The 26,304-nt window shown below is 39.1% G+C and overlaps 1 protein-coding gene across 1 annotated transcript; it reads left to right on the top strand.

Annotated features, from left to right (window-relative positions):
- Nucleotides 1-347: 347 nt before the first annotated feature.
- Nucleotides 348-25,906, top strand: armc8 (armadillo repeat containing 8). Its single transcript, XM_080839898.1, has 22 exons — nucleotides 348-467; nucleotides 3,649-3,725; nucleotides 6,754-6,825; nucleotides 7,103-7,245; nucleotides 7,365-7,462; nucleotides 7,642-7,734; nucleotides 8,092-8,172; nucleotides 8,583-8,658; nucleotides 9,447-9,537; nucleotides 9,644-9,704; nucleotides 11,539-11,739; nucleotides 12,419-12,514; nucleotides 13,293-13,375; nucleotides 13,484-13,565; nucleotides 13,750-13,836; nucleotides 14,520-14,612; nucleotides 20,331-20,480; nucleotides 20,993-21,088; nucleotides 21,936-22,031; nucleotides 24,227-24,299; nucleotides 25,015-25,108; nucleotides 25,209-25,906. The coding sequence occupies exons 1-22, from the start codon at nucleotides 423-425 to the stop codon at nucleotides 25,240-25,242; spliced, it is 2,022 nt and encodes a 673-aa protein (XP_080696024.1). The 5' UTR covers nucleotides 348-422; the 3' UTR covers nucleotides 25,243-25,906.
- Nucleotides 25,907-26,304: the final 398 nt, after the last annotated feature.

Genomic DNA, 26,304 nt, shown 5'->3' with positions numbered 1-26,304 from the left:
CATTTTGAACACGACTTTCCACAAGGCATTTATAACTTAAAATAAATATGTGACAAATATTATATGTTTATATGCCACCTTTGGTTTATGTGTCTTCATCTTTTAATGAATTTCTATTATGAACACGTGTATAGATCTAATGTAAGGACTTTTTATATGCATAGGTATTGTCGAATCAGTCGAATCGAAGCTTTTCATTATTCTCAAGCCTTGATACATTTCGATAGTTAAATTACCTAATTTATATCCGTTTAACAGAACATCAATTCAATATTGTTTTGCGGTCCAAAATACATTTTCTGGGCTTATATCTCATATTTTTCGCAACAACAGAAACATTTTCTACCGATATACTCAGTTGTAAATGTCAGCCTCTTATAGAAAGTGCTGTTCTTGTTCGGTAGTTTGTTGAACGAGAAGAAATGGCGTGCTTGTTGGAGGCCCCCTTACGCATCAGCGTGTTGTCTGTGAGTTCAGTGAAGTAACGTATTTTTTACAAAACACTATTGAAATAGTTATGATGGTGATGATGATAATGGTCATGATAGGAATTAAAACGGCAAATGTTTGCACTAATGGAAGTTTCATAAAATGTGGCTGACACAAGTGAACTACCCTGGCTACGTTACATAGTGGCGTGAAAAGCGGTTTTGCGAGTGGCGGTGCTTCTGAGTATGCAAGTTGACGTATATGGCATATCTAAGCCATAGCCAGTTGAGGTGAACATTCTCCAACCTATACGCGTCACATGAAATATAGCTAACATAACTGAGTTTGACAATGATGGCAGTTAAATCATAAAATAATCTAGATGGCGTTCGATCGACCTCTTGTCTTGGAGTATAATTTGTAGCTGCTTCTGCTTCTGCTTCTGCTGCTGCTGCTGCTAATAATACTAATGACAATAATACAAACAACAATAGTAACAATATTAAGAATAAACAAATAATAATATAATATAGTTGGCGAGTGAATTCAGTAGCAGCAATGTATCCTCGCATGTTCAATCATGAAGTTCATCTTAGTTATCATAAGCTAAATTGTTTTGGGAATCTTTGAATGTTAAAATAAGTACAAATACTGACGCCGGCGCCACATGTTTGCTGCCCCTACATGGCACAGATCAGTGTGTGAGCTGAATGCTTTGCTCCCTAACATTTGATGGAAGTGCTCGGAAAGCTATAAGCACTATTTTGAAATTCGTCATACTCCGTTTTACTCTCTTCATTCTTTTATGTGCGTTATTCATCCTGAACTATTTAACGCGGTCTCGTTCTCAGGGTTTTCAGTGTGACTTTACTTTTGTATATTTGGGTTGTATATAAATAAAGGCTTTTCAAGATAAGATTAAACAAATAATAATAACATTTCATAGAAATGAATAATTAAATCTGTCAAAAATTCAGCTGATTCAATTGAAATTTCTATAGCTCAAAGCAACTGAAAGGCTCCTAAAGCTCAGACACTCAAAGCTAGAGGAACACGATCATTAGGAGTAGGGGAGGGGGGGTAAGTTTACTTACCCGGTGGGTAAAGTGACCCACCACCTGTATCTGGGCGACCATACACAATTTGTGTCATTCATTACAGTGCATGAAATGCCCTGTATTGTTATTCCTAGGCTTCTTCTTCTTCTTCTTCTTCTTCTTATTCTTGTTACCTTTTTCTGCGATTAATTCAGCCCGAACCGCTTAACGTAGAAACTTCATTCAAACTTTGTCGCGTAGGTCTTGTAAAGGACACTTATGCTATGTATTTTTCACTTTTCTAAACTTTATACTTTTTAAGATATTAAATAAAAACGAATCTAAATTTTCCCATTGACTTACATTGGGCCATTATGACATCATAATAGGGTCTTTAACCTGGCTTGCACCTGTGCTTCACTGACAGCTGCACCAAATCAAAGGAGCCTCTTCTCTGTCCCTCTCAATTTAACTGTAACTAGGAACATTAAGACACCTTCCATTCTCTACTTTTTTTTCTCTCCATCTCTCCATCTTTCTCTCTATCCCTCTCAGTTTACTTTCTCTCACACTCAATCTCTCTTCTTCACTCCATTTTTATCTCCTTTTTTCAATATTTTCACTCTCTTTTTCTCTTCCACTCTTCTTTCCTTCTTCCACTCTTCTTTCCTTCTTTCACTTTTCTTTCCTTTCTTCACTCTCCTTTCTTCTTTCCTTCTTTCACTCTTCTTTACTTTCTTCTTTCCTTCTTCAACTATTATTTCCTTCTTTCACTCTTCTTTCCTTTCTTCACTCTTCTTTCTTTTCTTCTTCCACTCTGCTTTCCTTTCTTCACTCTTCTTTCTTTTCTTCTTTCCTTCTTTCACTCTTCTTTCCTTCATCCTCTCTTCTCTCCTTCCTTCACTCTTCTTTCCTTTCTTCTTTCCTTCTTCCACTCTTCTTTCCTTTCTTATTTCCTTCTTTCACTCTTCTTTCTTTTCTTCTTCCTTTCCTAACTTTTGCATTTCATGCACTGGTATTTCCTTCAGGAAATGCATTTTCTAGTTCAATTTAAGACTTCCATGTCTATTTTGTAATGCTAGAGACTTTACAAATGATCCTTAGGTTTCAGAACTGTAGACAACTTATTACACCAAGAAAAACAGCAGATTGGATGATTTAGAATTAAACTTGGTATGCTAAAGTTGGCCAAATTTGCCAAGTTAGTAACTGTTTTCTCATATTGCTCAATTTGCCCTGCAGTAGCAAAGTGGTTTGTGATTGATGCATGAAAATGTCCCTGTCAGAGAAGATTATGTCATGTATCATCATCATGCCAATGTATTGTATTTAATGCAATGCAAATGTATTTAAAATGACAAACTGTTCTGTTGGAAGGTGAACCTTCTGCCTAGTCTGAGGTCCTGAGCATAGGTTTTCATTAAGGATATATTTAGTTTTGCTCTGTTCAGCTTTCGCTCAATCCTGACCAGTTGCCCAGTCTCTGAAAAAAACCCTCACAGCATCTTGCTTCACCATTGGGATGGCTGTGGGCAGGTGATGAGCGGAGCCTTGTTTCCTCCAGACATAGAATTGAGGCTAAACAGTTACATATTTCGTTTCATCAGACCAGAGAATCTTGTTTCTCACAGTCCTTGAGGTGGTTGTTTTTGCATACTCCACGCAGGCTTTCATATTTCTCTTACTGAAGAGGGGCTTCTGTCTGGTCCCTCTGCCATAAAGCTCAGATCAGTGGAGTGCTGCAGTGATGGTTGTCCTTCTGGAAGTTTCTCCCATCTCCACACAGGTTCTCTGGAGCTCAGCCAGAGTGACCAACGGGTTCTTGGTCACCTCTTTAACCAAGGCCCTTCTCCCCCGATTGCTCGAGTTGGCTGAGCAGCCAGCTCGAGGAAGAGTCCTAATAATTTTAAGTTATGGAGGCCTCTGTGGGAAGCTTCAATGTAGCAGCATTATTTTGTAACCTTCCCCAGATCTTGGCAGTTGAGAGACTTTATATAGACAAATGTGTGCCTTTCCAAATCATGTCCAATCAATTGAATTTACACAAAACTCTGAAAAAACTCTGAAATCCTGATGATGGTCATGGTTAGTGGGTGTCCATTTGGTGGTATTTTTTTTGTGGTTACCAACTGTACCAGATCATCTCTCAAATCACTCAACAATTGTTTCATTTACTATGCAGGAAGTCACAGCAACAAGTCGACATTATGTGGACCGGCTCTTTGACCCAGATCCTCAGAAGGTTCTGCAGGGAGTCATGTGAGTACTTCCCCTGCAAATTCCTCACTCAGCTGTCAATGATGCTCTCACTTGTTAGCTTGTTTCTGTCTTTGTGAAATTTCCTGTCATGATGTTTTTTTGCCCACATGTATAGGTGTTTGTTTGGGGGGGGACTTACAAACATGAAAAAAATATAAATGTGAGTTCGGGGGGTACGTAGCTGGAGATTGAATGTCTGAAGGGGTACGGGACTGTAAAAGTGTACAGCAGTACGGTGGCGGTGAGTGCATTTGGTCGAGGGTTTCTACAGGAAGATTGTGTGTAGAGCGTCCCATAGCGAAGATAGGCTAGATTAGGGGAGGAAGAAAAAAACACCAGAGTGAGTTGGTAGAGTTGACTGTCAACATGCGTAGAGGAGGAGTACTGGTGGTGAAGAGCAATTTTTCCACATCCATCAGCAATTGGACAGTGTCCTCAAAATTACAATAGTGAAAGATAGAAACCCTCAGAGTGCCTGTGCAGCTATTTCTTTTTTTGATCATTCTTTTATTTCAGTTCAGTATGGACATGACCGACAAGCGACGTTTTGTCTGGTCAAATAGTTATTTTTTTCAAATTTGTTTATGTCCTAGCTGTGACAACGCGATAACAGGCGGCCAACTGGCATCATGGAAGAAGTTAAAAAGAAACTGTCATCTGGAGAGTTTAAAACAATACAAAACGAGGGAAAATCTACTGTATGAAGATATTTCTGCTGAGTAGTCAATGGGGATTCTATGGATTAAACCTCAACTGTTGGACTATGTAGATAGTTTTATAACGAACGTGGCCGTGCACTTAATTTTTTTTTTAAAGGAACTGTTAAACCAGACAGACCATACTCACTGACTCCAGTCAGTCTGGCTTAGTCTTTGGCCGTCTTTATCAGCTTCTCGATCGCTGGCTCCCCACGGCTCCCCATCACTCACCAGCTCTGTTCATAGGCCTATTTAAGCACTTAAGGTTATAACTGTTGGGTAGTGTTCAAGAAAGTGTCCTGATGCATTTACAGTGGACTCTACTCATCTTAAGTTCCTAAATTAGTTCCATTTCTTCTGTAATAGGTCTGGATCTTTGCTCTCTGTTTGACCCAGAAAGGCAGCCTCATCCTGCCTCTGGTGAAGCTCATTAGGGCCTCTCTGTTCAGTTTGTATGTCTATCTATCCACACAAACTTGAAACTTCCAAGTTCCCTTATCTTTTCCTTTGCTACTTCTCAGCCTGCACTCTCTTTAGAAGGAGTCTCTTTGTGCTCAATAGTGTAAGGGTAGTGCAGGTGTTTCTTAATGAATTGTTTGATTTGATCTGGCTTTTCTCATGTTCCTGATGGGATCCCTGTGTCTCTGGCCACTCCACAGATTTCTTACTTGATTCCTCATCTTATTATGCCTCCATCTCTACAGTGTACATCCAGTGGGATGTGTTTCTGGGCTTCTATAAATGTACAAAAAGCATTCTTACAATATAGAAACAACCTTGGAAAATGAAGAGCCATTTATAGACAATTATACCTTTTTGTGAATTAGCTTCGTCTCACACTGAAAATCTTTTGAGAAAACCAACATCTAATTGAAGAAAATGTATTCTGATTATTAATCAACCTTAATAATTATAATTTTTTATCAAAATCACATGTGCCACAATTATTGGCACCCCTGCATTTAATACTTTGTACAACCTCCTTTTGCCAATAAAACACCACTTAGTCTTTCATGTAACATCTTATAAGGTTGGGAAGTATAAAGTAGTGAGTGAGACAATTCCTATTTACAGAATCTCTCACGATCTTCCAGGGTCCTAGGTCCTCTCTTGTGCACTCTCGTCTTTAGCTCACCCCACAGGTTTTCTATTTGGTTTAATTTAGCCCACAATTTAGCCCATCACAGCCCTTACCCCATACTTACTAGCCCCACATCATTACAGCCCTTTTTCCATACTTAACTGCCCCACATCATCACAGCCCTTACCCCATACTTCACAGCCCCACATAATCACAGCCCTTACCCCATACTTAACAGTAGGGATCAGGTTCTTTTCAATATAGTCTTCCTTTTTTTTTGTTCATCTGACCATATAATTCTCAGCAGCGTTAGGCAGGCGCTTACGTTTGTGGTTAAATGACAAGATGTTTTTCTGACTTGCCTTCCAAATGATCTGTTGGCATGGAGATGATAAAATGGCTGATAGAAGTTTTGGAGACTTGGTGACCCAGGATTTGTTTGCCTCTCTTACTTTCCTCCTCACTGTCCGTGGAGGAAAATTATCTTTGGTCCTCTTCCAAGCAAGTTTGTAGCAGTTGCAGTTGATAGAACTTTTCAGTTTTTGCCCTAACGGTAGATATGGGCATTTTCAGTTGAAAACATATTTATTTTATAGCAATTCCCTGACTTATGAGGGTCAACACACTTGCTCTTGTTTGAGTTGTGTGTTCTCTTGTCTCTGCAATGAATGAAGAAGGGAATTTGGCCTCTCTTGTCATGTCATATTTATATCCCACTGAAACACAAAGCTATGGTTTACCGCTTGACAGTTCCTAAACACTCTGATATTAGAAAAGTTAAATGCTACAGTTACATTTCGTTTATAGAAATTTCTGAGTGTGCCAACAAAGAACTATTTCCTGATGGACTTTTTTCTCAGAAAATATTTAGTTCAGTTAAAGGTTGGATTTTTCCCATTTTACAGTTTGACATTAAGCTTATTCACTCTAAGGTGAATTTCTTATAACCCTGTTTACACATTTTTATCGGGGAGCCAATACTTTGTGTGTGAGTATTGAACATGGGTCTTAAAATTGGGTTTTGTTATTGATAAATGTTCAAAGGAGTGTCCACTAAAAATCAAAAGGTAGCGGTACAAGTTAACATGGAGCATAATGACTCAAATAAAGTATCAATATTCATTCCAATAATATTCTTACATCATCTTGTGTAACAAGATTTACAATTAAACTTGAATTTGTCTGCAGTAATTTACATGCTGAATGTTGCATAATGATTCTAAGACAACAACTTTCTTTCCTTTTAAAGTGACATGAAGAACGCAGTGATTGGAAACAACAAGCAAAAGGCCAACCTAATTGTACTTGGAGCCGTGCCCAGGTGCATACATACTTTCCTACTCTCACTCATAATTCACATGCACATATCACTGTTTTTCAAAAATTGTTATACCATATCCTTAGTTGTTGACTAACATGCTGATGTAGGCATAGACCGTAGATGTGTGGTTGGTGTAGTACTTTCTCAAGGTGTAATTTGAATGTAGATGTGTTGGTTGGTGTAGTACTTTCTCAAGGTGTAATTAGAATGTAGATGTGTTGGTTGGTGTAGTACTTTGTCAAGGTGTAATTGAGCTACCTGCCCGTTTGACCTCCAGGCTCCTGTATTTGCTCCAGCAAGGCTCCTCCAGTGAGGAACTGAGGACGGAGTGTGCGGTGGTACTAGGCAGTCTTGCCATGGGCACAGAGAACAACATCAAGTCCCTGGTGGATTGTCACATCATACCCGCCCTGTTGCAAGGTGCTAATTGAAGAACATTTCACATACATATGTCAGCTTCATTGGGCTCTGTTTGATATAGAGGAACCTATTTAAATCTGACATTGTATTGCACCAAACATTTCTGTGTGCCTTTGCAGGCCTGCTCTGTCCAGACCTGATCTTCATTGAGGCCTGCCTGCGTTGCCTAAGAACAGTGCTCATCAGTCCCGTTACGCCAGTACAACTGCTCTATACTGTAAGAGATGCCTACGCACATAGCTACTATGTTGGAGACACTCATTAGGCTGTGTCACTGTTTTACCATTTAATATATTGTATAGATGTAAGATTGTCAATCTGTTTTTGTCAAATGTCCACTTATTAGTAATTTGTGTGTGTGTGCATTTGTGTGTGTGTGTGCATCTTCTCTCCAAGGATCCGTCTGTGATTCCCCATCTCATGTCACTGATGAACCAGAGTCTACGGACGCAGGAGTATATTACACAGATCATCTCTCACTGCTGCAAGGTCTGCCCTGACTAATCATGTCCATTAACTGGTTTTGCATGTTTATGTTGATGTATTTACTCCATAGATGTTAGTAACCAAGTATGGAGCTGTAAATGTCTGGTAGAATTCCTCAATCGCCATTTGGGAATTTGATGATTATTTTCGTTTAAGTTTTTTACATTTACCATGCATTTCATCTAAGATATTAGACATTGAAGGAAAACATATTATTACTCTTCTATGTGTATGTGAGCTGTTGGATGCATTTTGGCCCTAACTGCAAAAATCAGACATAGTGTCAAATCATCCATGATCATATCATAAATACAGTCAGCCCACAATTACTGAATGTGTGATTGTGTGTGTGTTCCTCAGACCCCAGAGCATCAGACTGTTCTATTCAACCATGGTGCCATCCAGAACATAGCCCCTCTGCTGGTCTCGCCATCCTTTAAGGTACAAGCACTTCTGTTCATTACCTTTTTATGCTATGGGAAGACATTTCATAGTATAACCCCAAATTCTTAGCATTACCTCCAAAAATGTGAGTGATTATTTAACTCTGCAAAAGGCAATTTAACATTCTGTGGTAAATGTGGAGGCCTGTTCACCACATAGCAGGCCATAAGGCCAAACCTGATGGTCTCTAATTAAGATTATAGCTAAAATATCCACAACACTACCATCGTGGCTTTTACACGTTTCTTTATTTTCTTTTAAAAATGACTACATCATATTTAGGCTGCGCAAACTTTGCTGTAAGTGCTGCATATAATGCAGATTTTTAGTTCCATTTAAATGTTTTTGACATTTACAAACATTTAACCTTCTGATTATAAATGAGTTTTCTTTCCTCCTTCTTTCAGGTGCGAATGCAGGCTTTGAAATGTTTTTCAGTTCTGGCTTACGAGAACAATCAGGTCTCCCTGACCTTGGTGAATGGTGAGTCATTTCAAATTCAAAATCTTTCCAAATATGCATGTAGTGTTCAAGTTATATGTGTACTTGAACAATCTGAAGTGTGCTTTACTTATATAGCACAATGTTACAATGAATGTGAAATATGATATAATTTAGCTAACAACTAGCCAGAACTGCATTTAGCTTATTATACAGTGTGTATTGAGTTAAAACTAGTACATTTGTACCTTTGTATATCTTGGGCTAAGTGAAGGGTAAGTGGAAAGAAGCTTTCTCTGGCACAAGCTACTCAGTTGTTTACTCCACTTTAGTTGTAAAAGCTGTAAAATCAAGAGAAGAAATGACTGAAATAGTAGATCAATGTAGCCAACACTAATGTTGAGCTATGCTAATTTTGTTGTTGGGACGGTGGGTGTTGGCCTGACACTAGAGGAAGGTTGAAACGGGATGAAAGGACAGTGGCATCACCCTGTCATCATGAGGTCTAACGCAGACGTACACTCACTGACTCACATATCTGTCTGTCTGTGTGTGTGTGTGTGTGTGTGTGTGTGTGTGTGTGTGTGTGTGTGTGTGTGTGTGTGTGTGTGTGTGTCTCTGCACGCATGGGTCTTTCACTCTGTCTGTGTGTCAATGTTTTGATCCAAAACATAAAACTGACATGTCTACTGGTAGTGCAATGTGCTAAAAACACCAACAACTTGGTTCAATAGCAGCACAGTTGTGTGCACTATAAGTTGCTTGGATAAGAGGATCTGCTCATTGAAAATATGTGAATCGAGTTTTCCTTCCCTGCTTGTTTCTCTCAGTGCTTGTGGATGGAGAGCTGCTCTCAGAGGTATTTGTCAGGATGATGCAGCGGGACAAACCAATAGAAATGCAGCTGACCGCTGCCAAATGGTGAGTGTTGTCGTTCTGTTTCATCACACATCTGTGTGGGGTTGAGGCCACCCATATGAGTCGCCTCGCGCAAATGTTATTCTCACGATTTGCCTCTCTGTCACAGCTTAACATACATGTGCAGAGCTGGTGCCATCAGGACAGATGACTGTTGTATTGTTCTCAAGGTTAGTGGACAGGTTAACACCAGCAGTGGTTTTCAGTTTGTCATGTATGAAGCTGTTGGTTATGTGTGTGTGCATCAGGCAGTTTGTCATATATGAAGCTGTTGGTTATGTGTGCGTGCATCAGGGTTTCCAGTAGGTTCTTGTCTTACTTGCTCAGTTGTCCGGAATAATGTGCATTGTATAATAGGTTTCAGAATCTTTTTTTATATTTTTATCTTTATGTTTCAGTTATATTTTAAGCCAGTATTACTTGCTGAGCTCAAGTTACAATGAATGTCCGTCAAGATAAGTGAACTGGCTACTTGTGGAGTGATATGAAAGATGTAAAAAAAAAAAAAAATGTAATGAAGCTGCCATCTGAAGATGTGATGCATCTGTTGTTCCTCAAACTAGAGGTTTTCATATGTGTATCCTCACACACAGCTGTGTACTGGGGCAACACTGGGGCCTCTTTCCTTTCTATCCTAATAGGAGCCATTTTGTATTGTTGTGTGAAGGATGTGGTGCATATTTCTGTTGGAAACCTTAAGTTTCTTGGGAATTTATTGCCTCGAATAATAGGGGTGTGCAAAAAAATGGATTCACATTCGTATCACGATTCAAGGGCTTCCTATTCAAAATCGATTCATAGAATTCCAAAAATCGGTTCATATAAATATGATTTTTTTTATTTTTATTTTTTAAGATTAACGTTCTTTTTGGCTTCGCAAACTGTGTTGTAGGCTAACTTTACGGTTTGAGTGATGGTGAGCGCGATACGGCGAAATGGTTGATAAAAAGCTTCTGAATAGAAAGTTTACCTTTAAAAGATGTGTTGTGCAAAAGAAGCGAGCTTCACTGTTGTCTGAATGTCAACAGGCAGCTGGCTGAAAGCACAGAAGTAGTAGGCTTACCTTTTATTGGTAACCTCACTGTTACGGTTCATTGTTTTTGAAATAAGAGGCCTGACTTCTATGTTTACAGCAAACTTGTAAAAAAGAAAATATTAAGCCATGGTTTAACTGCACTATAGGCCGAGTCTGAAATGTGCACTTTATAATTTTATTTTGTACCGCCCTGTTTGGCAATGTTGTTTTTCAATAAAATAAAACATTGCATAAAGCAAGCCAATCCATTTTTCCATGATACGAGCATTAAAATAACTTTGCGATTAATTCATTTGCGATTAATCACGATTCATTTTGAGTTAACTATGACAAAAATGCGATTAATCGCGATTGAATATTTTAATCGTTTGACAACCAATCAATTTTTTTTAATCGAGGATCGTTTTTGAATCGAATCGTGAGCCTAAAAATCGGTATCGAATCTAATCGTGACATTTTCTGAATCGTGCACCCCTATCGAATAACCTTAATATCTTACAACAACAACTACAACAGGCTGATGAGTTTCTGAAGCGCTTTCCTTCTGATCATTTTGAGACCATAACAAAATCCAGAAGAGCTGATTCTCCAGATACTAACCCCAATAAAGGCCAGTTTTCAGTTCCCTGAAGGCCAATTTTCAACCGCCCAAATATTACATGCAGCTTTTCTTAACATGATTTAGGATTAGCTAACATAATGTTCCATTGATGGTTACAGAAAATGGGCCTTTTATGTAGATATTCTATTCAAAATCAGTCGTTTACAACATTAACAGTGTATTTCTGATTAATTTGACCTAATTTTAATTAAAAACAAGAACATTTCTCAATGATTCCAGGCTTCTGAACAGAAGCGCATGTGCATGGATGTACAAAGGCATTACACTGATAATGACGTGTGTGTGTGTGTGTGTGTGTGTGTGTGTGTGTGTGTGTGTGTGTGTGTGTGTGTGTGTGTGTGTGTAGACCCTGCCATGTCTAGTGCGTATGTGCAGCAAGGAGCACCTGCTAGAGCAGAGGGTGGAGGGTGCAGAGACATTGGCCTTCCTGTTGGAACCTGACGTGGAGCTGCAACGCATCGCCAGTGTTACTGACCAGCTGGTGGCCATGTTGGCAGACTACTTCAAGTACCCTAGTTCTGTGAGCGCCATCACTGATATCAAGAGGGTGAGAAGTTTTTGAAGCCTTCATTCATTATCAGTTTGTACCAGTTCATTGGAAAGTGCCCCATTACTGTACTACTCTAACTGTATATAAGGCTCAAACAGAATGTGATGTTCAATTTGCTGGTCAGTATGGGGCTTTAAACAAAGTTTGTCTAAGTAGATTGTATCACGCAGTGCCAATATAGTATGCCATTGACCCAGTGCCAACATAGTATGCCATTGAGTCAGTGCCAATGTAGTATGCCATTGACCCAGTGCCAATATAGTATGCCATTGACCCACTGCCAATATAGTATGCCATTGACCCACTGCCAATATAGTATGCCATTGACCCAGTGCCAATATAGTATGCCATTGACCCAGTGCCAATATAGTATGCCATTGACCCAGTTTCATACAGCCTTTCATTTGGCTGGGCAGAACAGTATTTACAGGGGTTACTTTAATTTGCTAATTATAAAAAGAATGTCCACAATACAAGAGTAAAGTTTAACATCCTAGACTCATCAATCAGCTGGATGTACCTACCATAATGCAGGTGAAAACTACAGCTAACTCAGAGCATCTATTTTTGTAATGGCTATCAGAATGTGAAGACGGCTAACTTGGGTGTTCCAAAAAGTAATGCCCTCAATGCTCATGTTTCCAACAGCAAGTAACTGTCCTCTCTCTGCTTGTAGTTGGACCATGACCTGAAGCATGCTCATGAACTAAGGCAAGCTGCCTTCAAGCTGTATGCCTCACTTGGCTCGAATGATGAGGACATCCGTAAGAAGGTGAGTCATACACACGTAGATCACAAGATCACAACACACATGTATGCCTGACAGGTTTCATATGGGTCACTGTCTTGCTGTAGGATGAAACTAACTCTAATTAAGTGCCATCTCCAGGGTATAGCATGGCAATGGAATTATGATAACACTGTGTTGGAGCCTTCCTTGATAAAAAAATCCTTTTTTAAGGACACTAGAAGCACACTGTGTATTGTTTCATTTGTTCTGTTCCTTACGAAGTTTCTTGTCTGTGATACAAACACCTCATCTTAGATTTGTCAATCTATAGATATGGCTTTTTCTTTGAAACTCTTTCTCGTCACTGCTGAAGATAACCCTTTTTTCTGGGTCCTGTTTAATAAAGCTGCCAGCTGAAAGATTTTGAAGTTTTGATCCTCTTCCACAGTTGCGCACTAGGGCTTCTAGCTTCTCTACGTATCCTGGTTTAAGCCAAGTTCCATTGTTTTGTGAAGGATGTGGTGTGCAGGGTGAGGTGTTTGGCTAGACAGAACTTCAATAAGCCTAATGGCTTATTCATGCCTCCTAATGGAACCTCATTGATCTCCAGTCCAACAACAGTATACACTTTGGCTATATTTGTGTTTGGGTGAATGTAAAATATTGTCATTAAGATACCGTGTTTAGATACAAAGCAAACTGCTTAAGTTTGAAGGCGTTTTTTTCCCCCATTCCCCATCCCTGAAAATCAAAGTCAAAAACCTCTGATGACTTATTTCAAACAGTCAACAGTTAACAGTAAACATGTTATCAATTCCAGATCACAGAGACTGAGAACATGATGGATAGGATTGTCAGTGGCTTATCAGAGTCCAGTATCAAGGTCCGTCTTGCAGCTGTAAGGTATGAATTCTTTTACCACTAAATGTCTCTGTGAATTAAATTAGATTTAATTTATTTGTTCACTGGAGAAATAACCGTGATTCCCTCTCTTCTTGAATCCCTCTCTAGATGTCTCCACAGTTTGTCTCGGTCAGTTCAGCAGCTCAGAACTAGTTTTCATGACCATGCTGTCTGGAAGCCTCTGATGAAGGTAAGAATACTCACTGGATACTTACTGGATAACTCGTAATAATAAAATAATAATACATTTTATTTAAAGCGCCTTTCATGACACCCAAGGTCACTTCACAAACAGGTTGTTAGAATAGTCGTAGACCTTGCACATAAAACTGCCCCAACACAATGTGGTAAGGTAATGCTGTCTTTTATCCAAGTTGTTACAGAATGCCCCTGATGAAGTTCTGGTAATGGCTTCATCCACGCTATGCAATCTGCTGTTGGAGTTTTCACCAAGCAAGGAGGTGAAGCGTTTTGCATCTTTTGAGTTCATATGCAATATTGGTGACCAACCATGGGAAAAACCCAGCATAAGATGCAAATCATAATTTTAAACTACGAGTAACTGAAGCCTACCTGAACAAAAAATTGTCTGCTTTGGATCCAAACAAGGTTTCTTAATGACAGTATTTTTGTGAAACGTCATCATCCTATTTTACTGAATATTCTTGTAAAAATATTAAGAAATTAAGCCCATTAAAATTAATTTTAAGATAAATGGTTCGGTTGCTTTGAATGGTTTACACCATGCACTGTGGGACCATGATTAATTTACACCATTGAAGTCTAGGGGCACCGATCACCAATCCTGCAAAGTGCTACTTTCTTGAAACACCACTTTGTAGCTTTTTTTCATGGAAATTCAGCTGAATAAAATATCTCAATTTTCTCTCTTTTTTTGCATTTCATGCCAGGTTTTGCCATGATGGGTCACCTTATTCTCCATTATGTCTCAGTGTTTTAAGATGGAAATGTCTTTCATCATCCATTACTCCATTACTTTCATGTTCAGTTCTAGTCATTACAGTAATATCAAGTGTGTTTTCATTAAGAAATAATGAGGGAATAGCTTCAAGAGTGGGGGATGTAAATGTTAAGCCTCTTTGTGATGATTGATGATGCTCATGTCTTGGTTGTATGTTTGCAGCCCATCCTAGAGTCTGGAGTGATTGACCTCCTCTGTAGTCTCACTCAGAGTGAAAGTCCAGCTCTGAGGGTTAATGGCATCTGGGCACTCATGGTAAGGTTCCTTCTTCCATAGTTACCTCCGCCAAGGAGGTTATGTTTTTACCCCTGTATGTTTGTTTGTTTGTCAGCAGGATTACGCAGAAACGCATGGACCGATTTCCATCAAACTTTGTGGGGAGATTGGGTAATATAATGGCAATAATTGATTAGATTTTCAGATGTCAAGGTCAAAGGTCAAGGTCACAAAAAAAATCGCATCTTAGTGTTAATTATTAGGCATTGGCGGAGGTTTGCATTCTCTGAATGCTCCCATTCTTGTTATATTCTTATGTCATACAGTCCCAACAATTGTGTCCTGTTTTATAAGAAAAATATTGATTTTACCTTTTTTGTTTTTTAATTGAGTGAAAGATGTCAAAACATGCACTTCCCTCATTTCCACACACTGCGTGTGCCTGCTGCTTTTTCAACTTGAAATTTGACCAGTAGAGAAACAAGTTCTTCAACACAGACACGTTTAGATGCACTGCAGCAGCACTGAATGTGCTCAGTCTATTCATGTATTAGATTTGATAATACCTCAGCTTTATTGAAGTCTTAATGGTGATGTATTCTTTACAATATTAATTGAGTTGGGAAAGGTGCACACCTAGGGAGTTTCTTTCACATCAGTTTGCCAAGTTGAATCTGAAGTCTAAAGTTAACTGTTTCTGTGTCACAAAAGTTCTAACACAGATCGAATAGTTTTAAGTACCATTACACCATATTTAAGCTCAAGCCAGCAGTAATTTTACAAAGCTCAGACACTTACTGTAAAATACCTGTTCTCAGTTTGTACAGTCCATCACAATTGGATCCACAGTTAGGTGAGGTCAGAGGAAACGTTGGCTAGGTCTGCCCAGAGCCTACCCATACCTTCCCATATTTGGCTACTTCCACTCCATCAATGCTTGGAACATTGAGAACATACGCAATAATGTTACTGTAAAGAAATAAGCATGGCAAACTGGGCCAACATTAATCCTGGAATAACCAAAAGCAGTCTACACTGCCTACTTCTAGAGGATATTGCGGAAAGTTGTGTATGTGTTTGCTAATGAACATCATCTTCTTGTTTCTGTCCCACTTGATTTCTATGAGTTTCTGTGTGCTAGATAGATTTCCAGACAGATAGAGTGATAGATTAATAGACAGAGAGAGAGTACTTTATTTAAGGCGAAATTGACACGCAACACAATACAGTGGCTTGTAAAAGTGCTCAACCGCCCTGAGTCATCACCATTTTCACCATCAAAAGATATTTATACACATTTTCCTAAGCAGTGGGCAGTTTTTATTGCAAACGTTTATACTCTAGTGTGTTTCCAAGTATTTTATTTACATTAAAAATAAATACATTAAAAACTAAAATATTTTGAGTTCCAGATTAAAGCAGATGACATTATTTGCAAATGAGACAGAGGTGCCACTTATATTTGGACCTGAGTGGTTTAAGTAAAGATCTTCTAGATATACAATTCTCTCTGTCTAAGGATCATCACACACAGGTTATGCAATATCCTATTAGAAGACTAAAGAGACAAGGTGAAAAAAATGTAAAACACCGTTAGACGCAATTTGTGTTCAAATTAGATGGAAATTCACACCCCTTACTCCTGGGTTTGTATCTCACAAAGTGCTCATTGCCATTGGTAAGGGAAATCCTACAAAACATTGAATATAAACTCAACACACTTGACATCTGTATCTTCATCGGCGAAGCACAATCTGTCAACTGAAGGAAACTAGTACTAGACATTCACATGCTTGAAGCATGTGAGACATAAGCGTGTGGATTAATATTTAACAGCTCTGCCCTTACCTGAATGAGTGCGTGAGTGAGTGTTTAATGTTTCAAAATTGCCACCAAACGGCCAATCAAAATTCAGCAGCCAAAATGTGCCAGTTTGAATGGCTGATCTTCATAAACTTCATAGTCTCATTCACAATGGCACATTGAAGCTATATACCCAATATGGAGCAAATCGTCTACAAAGGGGCACTATAATACCGTAACCTCCCAGCTATTTACCACAGCTAATATATTCATTTTGTTTCATTTCTGCAGACTTGCGGTTAATACACAATCGCGGCCTAAACATGGTAATGCATTTTTCCCTTACCTGGAAGTTAGTAACATGCTCAGTAACTCTGCCAGGTAAAGCGGAAATTAGTCTCTCTTTCTTTCTTTCTTTCTTTCTTTCTTTCTTTCTTATGATTCCCATTAATGTCTCAGGTGAGACATGCTTAGTCTTCCATAACGATAAAGTAACAGGTGTTGTTTATTCCCATCCAACTATAATTAACAGGATGCCACGGAGCATGAACCTCCGCCAGAGGTGTAAAACATGCCAGTTAACCTAGCTATGAATTATCCTACCTATCCGTCTCTAACTTAGGAACCATGTTTACAGTTGGTATAGTTGCTATCGTCTGTAATATTAACTCATTTTAATATGAAGTGAATAAGAAATCATATGAATATAAGGCTGCAAGGCTGCAAGGCAGCCGGCCGGTTTCAACTTTTTCCTGGATTTTACAAAAGTAAACAGAAAAAGTTAAATTGTGGAGATCATTACATCAGCTAGATAACTATTATTTCATGAAAATGGAACATTGCCTAAAATATTCTTTAGCTAGTTAGTTAGCTAGAAGAGTAACTAGAGAACCATAGCAGCCAGGGAACACAGGTTGCTGCATAGCCTGAAGCAACGTTTAATTTTATTTCATTTAACTTTTAAATGGTGCTCATATCACAAATACAGGACATTCAGTTTTAAGTTTTAAATTTAAGTTTAAAGTTGAATAAACTGTGGTTAATACACGGGTGGGCTATGGGCTTTACAGCAATATCCTTGGTTAAGGGGTTTGTGAAACAAATTTCCATTGTAGTAACTCTTGAGTGGTCAAATGGGACAGTTGTTGCAATTTTGTTGAGGAAATAACCGGTAGCTCCGCTAGCAAATGGCCCCAAAAAAACAAACAAACAAAAAAAAAAGTTTTTTTAATTAAATTAAATGAAGTGTCGACAATAAAAATCCACGTCGACCATTTTTCACAATCGACGTTGTCGACTTATTGTTGCAGCTCTATGCCGCACAGAGCTTGCGTGGCTGCTCTAACCTGTTAATGTAAACAATAAAGAAGTTCAAGTGAGGTAATTGGTCGCAGGCCTCAGATGTTTTCATGATGTTTGATCAGTCACGTTATGACATGTTTTTGTATTGGTCATGTTCGTGCAATTTGTTGAATTGCCTTGCAAAATAAATGCTTTGCTACCTGTAAAAGGCCAAATCCTTTCATGTGATGATTTTTACATGTCATTTACAGCCGCGGAAAAAATTAAGAGACCACTTCAAAATTATCAGTTTCTCTGGTTTTACTATTTATTGGTATGTGTTAAAGTAAAATGTACATTTTTGTTTTATTCTATAACCTACTGGCAACATTCCTACCAAATTTCAAATAAAAATATTGTCATTTAGATCATTTATTTGCAGAAAAATGACAATTGGTCAAAATAGCAAAAATGATGCAGTGTCTTCAGATCTCGAATAATGCAAAGAAAACAAGCTCATATTCATTTTTAAACTACACAATACTAATGCTTACACTTAGGAAGAGTTCAGAAATCAATATTTGGTGGAATAACCTTGATTTAAAATCATAACTTTCATGTGTCTTGGCATGCTCTCCACCAGTCTTTCACATTGCCGTTGGGTGACTTTATGCTACTACTGGCGCAAGAATTCAGGCAGCTCGGCTTCTTTTCATGGCTTGTGACCATCCATCTTCCTCTTGATCACATTTCAGAGTTTTTTTATGGGATTCAGGTCTCGAAATTGGGCTGGCCATGACAGGGTCCTGATCTGGTGGTACTCCATCCACACCTTTACTGGCCTGGCTGTGTGGCATGGAGCATTGCCCTGCTGGAAAAAACACTTCTCAGAGTTGGGGAACATTGTCAGAGCAAAAGGAAGCAAGTTTTTCTTCCGGGACAACGTTGTACTTTGCCTGGCTGAGGTTTGTAAAAGACCATAAGGATTGAAAAAGCGGACTGGAGGTTCTTCTAAGTTCGTCTTCTCTGATGAGTCCGATTTCACAGTAGGTGCAAGACTCTCTGGCTTGTAGGCCTCTCCAGGTCTCCGTCTAACCATCAGACGACCATGTGTTGGGCAAAGCTGAAAATTGGACTCATCAGAGAAGACGAACTAGAAGACCCTCCAGTCCGCTTTTTTCAATCCTTATGGTCTTTTACAAACCTCAGCCAGGCAAAGTGCAAAGTTGTCCCGGAAGAAAAACTTGCTTCCTTTAGCTCTGACAATGTTCCCCAACTCTGAGAAGTGTTTTTTCCAGCAGGGCAATGCTCCATGCCACACAGCCAGGCCAGTAAAGGTGTGGATGGAGTACCACCAGATCAGGACCCTGTCATGGCCAGCCCAATTTCGAGACCTGAATCCCTTAAAAAAACTCTGAAATGTGATCAAGAGGAAGATGGATGGTCACAAGCCATGAAAAGAAGCCGAGCTGCCTGAATTCTTGCGCCAGGAGTAGCATAAAGTCACCCAACGGCAATGTGAAAGACTGGTGGAGAGCATGCCAAGACACATGAAAGTTGTGATTTTAAATCAAGGTTATTCCACCAAATATTGATTTCTGAACTCTTCCTAAGTGTAAGCATTAGTATTGTGTAGTTTAAAAATGAATATGAGCTTGTTTTCTTTGCATTATTCGAGATCTGAAGACACTGCATCATTTTTGCTATTTTGACCAATTGTAATTTTTCTGCAAATAAATGATCTAAATGACAATATTTTTATTTGAAATTTGGTAGGAATGTTGCCAGTAGGTTATAGAATAAAACAAAAATGTACATTTTACTTTAACACATACCAATCAATAGTAAAACCAGAGAAACTGATAATTTTGAAGTGGTCTCTTAATTTTTTCCGCGGCTGTATATTAGTTCCAGTGGTGTAGTGGTCCCTAGAGAAGTAGGTATAGGCTACTCTTAATTTCGTTTTGAGCAGCCCATACAGCGCAGGATAAACATTCTGTTTTGAGAAGTGGGTATACGCTATGCTGACTGAAAAATAAGTGGGTATACTCCTCCGTATACCTGCGTATAGCCTGGACTACACCACTGATTAGTTCACACAAACACTCCATCCATCTGTTCCTGGCCCGGCCCCTCTGTCAAATTTTAGAACCCATTGTGGCCCGCGAGTCAAAAAGTTTGCCCACCCCTGTCATAGACTGTCAAAAGAGTGGACGGAGCCAAGCTCTGGTTGGTGTCACAAAGCAACAGGGAGTTTTTCCTTGTCCCTGTCCCATTGTGCTTGCTCCTGGGGGGGTTCAGGCTCTGGGCTCTGTAAAGCATCTTGAGACAATTGCATTGTTTTGGTGCTGTATAAATAAAATTGAATGAACTGTATTTCATGACTTTTGTTTTATGTAGTTAAAATGATTTATTCTTCAGATTTTGGGCATGTATACAAACATTTCTTATCTGCATTTTGATGAGTGACTCATGGCATATGTAATACAATTATAGTACATTCAATCTTTAAGTGCCTCTTAGGACACCTACGGTCAAATACAGTGATACCATAATAATTCCCAATACCTATTCGAACCATTTTAATCTCCCAAACTTTTGATTGGAAGACAGTGATGGACTCGAATGTTGTATAATTGTAGATACTTTTTGTGTGTGTTTGCACGTGTGTAGAACATGGCATTTCAAGGAGATCAGAAAGTAAAGATGGAGATTCTGCGGTCGTTAGGGACGGACCAGCTCTTTTGCCTCCTCTCCGACACTGATGCCAATGTACTGATCAAGACACTTGGCCTGCTCCGTAACCTCCTATCCACACGTCCGGTGAGTCATGTAGATTCATATGTTCATTTTGTCTCTGGCTTTAAGGTCAGCAAACTACAGGCCACATGTGCATTCACCAGTTCTAGCCTTCAGGTTCAGACTTTCAAAAAGTACACAACAAAGATAATAAAGAAATCATTTGAATTAATAATTCTTAACTGTCAATTGCCTGCCAGTACAGTTTGTACGTGCATGGTGTTCTTTTTTCTGCCCCTCTCACAGAAAAGCAATCCTCCTGTCCCTGTCAGACAACCACAGATACATCTCAAGATACACCATTTCACCGATCTCAGTTTTAGGTCAAATTCATTCACAACCCCAAGTAGTCTGTAGTGTATAAATATTGAGCTAAACGTTGATTTCAGGTCTTTTTAAGGGAACATAAGGAAGTGTCCTTTATATTGTCAACAGGGTGTGCTCCACAAAGTCCAATCATACCATCGAGACATGCAATAGCATGATCTATGTTACCTGAAATAGATTTACACCTTTCCAAACTTCTTGTCTTCCAGCACATAGACCAGATTATGAGCTCCCATGGAAAACAAATAATGCAAGCAGTGACTCTCATCCTGGAGGGCGAGAATAGTATGGAGATCAAGGAGCAGGTAGGTCATTCTCTTCCATCCTATAACTAGGGTGATTTTCAGTATGACTTTGAAGGATGCAGTAGGTCAATCTCTTCCATCCTTTAACTAGCGTGATTTTCAGTATGACATTCTCTACCATCCTATAACTAGGGTGATGTTCAGTATGACTTTGAAGGATGCAGTAGGTCAATCTCTTCCATCCTATATCTAGGGTGATGTTCAGTATGACTTTGAAGGATGCAGTAGGTCATTCTCTTCCATCCTATATCTAGGGTGATGTTCAGTATGACATTGAAGGATGCAGTAAGTCATTCTCTTCCATCCTATATCTAGGGTGATGTTCAGTATGATATTGAAGGATGCAGTAGCACTGTAGGGGATATAAAGGTACTTAGTGAGGGTTTCTCCTAAATGTATTGAAAGCATATGGTACTGAGCATTCTCTTTTTACTTCTATTCTCAGCACAGTGCATACCTGACCGAACTCTGCTCTTGTCCCATGTTATGACTACAGGCCAATAGAATTAGGAAAATACCAGGTCTGCTAAAAGCCGTTGATGCATTTGTGTTAGATGCAGAGGGGGTGATTCAAAGGTGAACCAAATTGCTGCATCTGCCATTTTGCCAAAACAAATTCTCCTCCTACAAAATGTGTGCACTGCAGTGTTCACCAAATTCATGTTTGAAATATGTGAGGTGTCCCTTCAATCAAAATGCAGAGTATTCACTCAGATATTGATAAAGATGTTCTGGTGGGTAATTGGGCTATGGTAGAGGAGATGCATAGAGGGTATTGCTTGAAGAAGGGGGCTTTGATAAATCCTTGACTACTGTAACATTTTCACAATTTTCTCTCCATTTTCAGACCTTATGCATCCTGGCCAACATCGCTGATGGCAACACAGCCAAGGATCTCATCATGACGAATGACGACATACTGCAGAAGATTAAGTACTACATGGTAAGTTTTCTGTTTTGATGTGCCTTTCTACTCAACCTAAAAAAAATATTAAATCCATTTCAGGGCATAAGCTTGGGCGAGATGTAAATATGTTCACAAATCGGTAAGGTGGAGAGGTGACAATCAGTAACATCCCATTTCCCGAGTGCTTGTATGGGACCACCTATGAATTGTTTTGTTTTGCTTGTGATGCACATTGAAAGGCACAACAGAATGCTGCAGCACGACCCTGCTGTGAAAAGGATGTACAAGGTCAGCTAAACAGTGTTAAGCATTAGAACACATCAGGAACCATGGTAACTGGTATAACTCTGTTAGAGTATCTGGATACACAAAACCGTAACAAAAGGGAAAGGAATGCTGTACAGCCATTTTTTTCAACTTTAAAGCCCCATTCTGCAACAATTATACTTCAGAATTAGGGTTAGGATAGGCAGTTTAACCTTAAAATAACAGCTTCAGGGTCGCTACAAAGACTTTTAATATGGAGAATCGCCTCCGTGCCATGGCGATACAAGGGTCCTTAGGCATATAACTGCGTTCTGTAGTTTTGCCTGCCGCAGCCCGCCGCCCTGACTTGTTGACTTTCTGCAGATCTAGTAAGTAGCTTATTTGCCGTCTTACTTTGTCTTGTATTGCACTTGCTTGATGTTTGACTGTGTAAGGACAGTCGTTGAGTAACTAGTTTGTCATAATGTCAAAGTCAGCACATTTCAAGAGATTTCGTTAGTTTTATCTGCTAGCATGCCGTTCGCGAATAGCTATTGATCCGTCGTGCTGCTTTAAGTTAGCCACACCTAAATAGTAAGTACTCAGACGAATGCATAGGCTTCAGAATTCCAAATGTCTGCTGCGTTCAATTAAATTAACCTACATGGTGCTACTGAAACTGTGATTTAATACTGAGATGAACAAGAAGGCAGCAGCATGTTGCATGTTACTGCAAAAATGTTTTCTTATGCAAATCTGGAATGGAAATTATCTGAGAAGAAATTCTCTCAGGTCGTGTAAACGTGCAATTATGCAACTAATTAACAATTAACTTTCATTATAGATGAAAATAAATGTTCTGAATATTTATTTTAGAGGTTCTTCAGAAGTTGACTGACATCTATGTAAACCAATTAACAAGTTACCTTGGTTATCTCGGACACACTGCACCAGTGTGTGTTTAATTTAATTGGTTAACTTCGATTAGTCATATTAGTCATACTAAGTAAGTACGCCACAGAGCCGGATACGTTTTAAAAATGGGTTCTGTGCCTTTGGCTAACAGAAGTGATGCCTATCCAATTTATATAATTCGAACATAGATTCATATTATTTTAAAAGACATATTAACATGGAAGAGAAGAACTGCTCTGTCTGGCTGGTGAGCTGTTGTCTCGAACGCCGTCAGAAAGCTCTGCCTCTAACACGGCAGCAATCAAGAGCCTGCTCACTTATGCAAAAGTATCCGTCTGGCTATGCCACAGTCGATACTGTCTGCAAATTGACATATACGGAATAATCAACATTGACTGCCATGTCACTTGCAGGATAAGGAGGAAACGCTTTACATTGCAGATTTGTGAACACATGCAAACAGGCAAAGTACACTCTCGTGAGTAGTACAGTCTCGTGCAAAGTACAGTATTGTGCGTAGTACAGTCTTGTGCGTAGTACAGTCTCTTGCGAAGTAAAGTATTGTGCGCAGTACAGTCTTGTGCGTAGTACAGTCTCTTGCGAAGTAAAGTCTTGTGCGAATTACAGTCTTGTGCGAATTACAGTCTTGTGCGAAGTACACTCTCGTGCAAAGTACACTCTCGTTCGAAGTACACTCGTACACTTGTGCGAGCAAGTAGAGGATCAGGTAGCTTGTGCAATGTTAGCTATACAGGTATTTGTAAACAAGCATTACCCATTTGCAAACACGATGTTTTAATATTTAATATTACTGATACCCTATAGTATAATGTTTGTCAACAATAGGATGTCCATATATGAGGTATTTGATGTGTAAACTATGCTTTGCGTGTGTGTCCATTCAATACCTGTTTGGAGAATGTAATGATTTAAAAGGGTAAAAGGAGGTGCAACAGTACGGTACATTTCCAGTTTGGTGTTTCTTGTTTTATGCTTATTTGAACCTCTCTGTCACTCTATTTAGTTTGGAATATTCTGTTCCTGACAACTTCCTGAATCCTTTTTCTCAGGGACACTCAAATGTAAAGTTGCAGCTGGCTGCCACTTTCTGTATCTCCAACCTCATCTGGAATGAGGAGGATGGTAAGTACAGATTCCCATATGAAAACTTCCAGGGGGATCAGGAGATGGGAGACATTCTTCAGGAATATTATTAGATAGTGTATACCAATAGGGAGATGGAGCTGATGTGGTTGGCCTTATGCCAAGTGTTTAATGCAGGCTTTTCAAACAGATCATTCCACTATATTTGGCAATATTGGTAAATAACACCAACCACAATCCTGTATCATTCCACAAGATCAAGAAAATGCATGAGCACTTACATGGGAATACAATGTTTAAAGGAAAAATATCATTCTCATCACCAAATATTTTTCTGAAAAACATGTCACAATTACTTCCAGCCTTTCACAATATCAATAATGTGATTAGTGAACCTTAAAGAGCCAGAGTGCAGTGCCTTCTCTAACCACCTACTGGCGTTCTAGTTTTGATACTGAGTGGGAAAGCAAGATCCAATCTCATGTCTGACCAGTGAGTTTGCATACAATGGTCATATTTGAACACAATTGATTCTGTTTTACAAGTTCTGATCACAAAATGAACATAACATGACATACAAGTGCTTGTGTACCCAATATGACAATATGAGGAAGATCAGAGCCTAATTCTGCTGCCAAGTTGTTTTGCACACTGGCATTATACACTTGTGTTGAGAGCCTTGGGGGATTTCACATGATTTTAAGGCTGTATGTATAATATTATTTTCAACACCTAACTGGGGCCTGTGTCTTAGGCTCACAAGTGCGACAGGACAAGCTGAGAGAGATGGGATTTGTGGATGTGTTGCACAAACTAACTCAGGCTTCAGACCCCAACCTTTGTGACCGGTACGTTCGTAGCATACGCTACCTCAATTAACTTTACCTCTAAGCAGTACATGTGTACCTTACCACCATCTTTCTTTCTCTCTCTCTCTCTCTCTCTTAGTGCAAAGACAGCAATGCAGCAGTACTTGGCATGACCTCAGCGGAACCTATTGCTTGGAAGTTGACCTTTTTCTGTCGCACAAGACACCTTTTGATTTTGAGCCAAGGCACTCTGTCGCTCAAAAAAGGTTGTGGGCCCGTGACTACGGTGATCCCAGCTTTATTTGGTGTTCATATATTTTAATGTACCTTCTGGATGTGAAGATATTACTCACTGTGTTTAAGAGGCACTGTGTCAAAGACGGTTTGGTGCTTGGGACTCTCGTATGGAATCTAAGCAATCTCTGCGCAAAGTTGGATTATCATTTGAGTGTCAGTAAATAATATTGTTATAAATGTTATTTTAAATGCTTTTTCAGGAGGGGATATGAAACAGATTTTTTTCCTTGTGGATAAAATACCTCAAATGTATAAATATATATATTTTTTGATTTTTAATACCTCCTTCCCCATCAGATACCTGTTCTGTGTGTCTTGTTTTCAGAGATGAAGTAAATGCCATTGGGGGTCTGAAAAAAAGACATATTCAAACTTAGTATTGAAACTAACACCGTGAAAAATAATTAAAGTGGCAGTTACTTTCACTGCACTTCTTTCTGTCAGAACTCATGCTCCTGTTTCTCATCCCTCCTCAAGCAGTGCAATGGTTTGGAAGCTCAGTAAGAGTGGATATGTCTTATAGAATACACATGCAATCTTTTACCCAGAGTTTTGTGTTCTGTGTTTGTTTTGCATTAACAGGGTCAGGGGAAATGTGTTACATTATATACATATCAGAAGTTATTTTCTGTACAAAAATAGGCCAAAGCTGGAAAGAAAATGTGTTGATAATGTACCCTACTAAAAAGCTCCATGACCAGATATGTAGTAAAACATGGATGTATATTGGAGATGCATTTGAAGGCTGAAGACGGCTACGAGCACTCAAGGATCTTAAGACGGATGCCGAGTTGGCTAATTTTCTGCTGAACAAGCATTGAGCTTCAGCTAAACTTAGCTAACCTTAACTAATGTATCATGGCTACTAGTAGGGATGGGCATTTTAAATCGTAAACATGCAAGTACTCATTCATAATCTGTGGTCCATGTGTAGCTGG

The sequence above is a fragment of the Sprattus sprattus genome (genome assembly GCF_963457725.1).
Source record: "Sprattus sprattus genome assembly, chromosome: 5".
NCBI classification, from domain to species: domain Eukaryota; kingdom Metazoa; phylum Chordata; class Actinopteri; order Clupeiformes; family Clupeidae; genus Sprattus; species Sprattus sprattus.
Note: the sequence above shows the minus strand (reverse complement) of the source record. Positions and strands in the feature narration are given on the sequence as shown.

Bases quoted from the DNA above. Each gene is read 5' to 3' on its own strand.
- armc8 (XM_080839898.1), top strand. From the start codon at position 423: ATGGCGTGCTTGTTGGAGGCCCCCTTACGCATCAGCGTGTTGTCT. The intron at 8,659-9,446 runs GTGAGTCATTTC...TGTTTCTCTCAG, and splicing joins CTCCCTGACCTTGGTGAATG to TGCTTGTGGATGGAGAGCTG. The intron at 9,705-11,538 runs GTTAGTGGACAG...GTGTGTGTGTAG, and splicing joins ACTGTTGTATTGTTCTCAAG to ACCCTGCCATGTCTAGTGCG.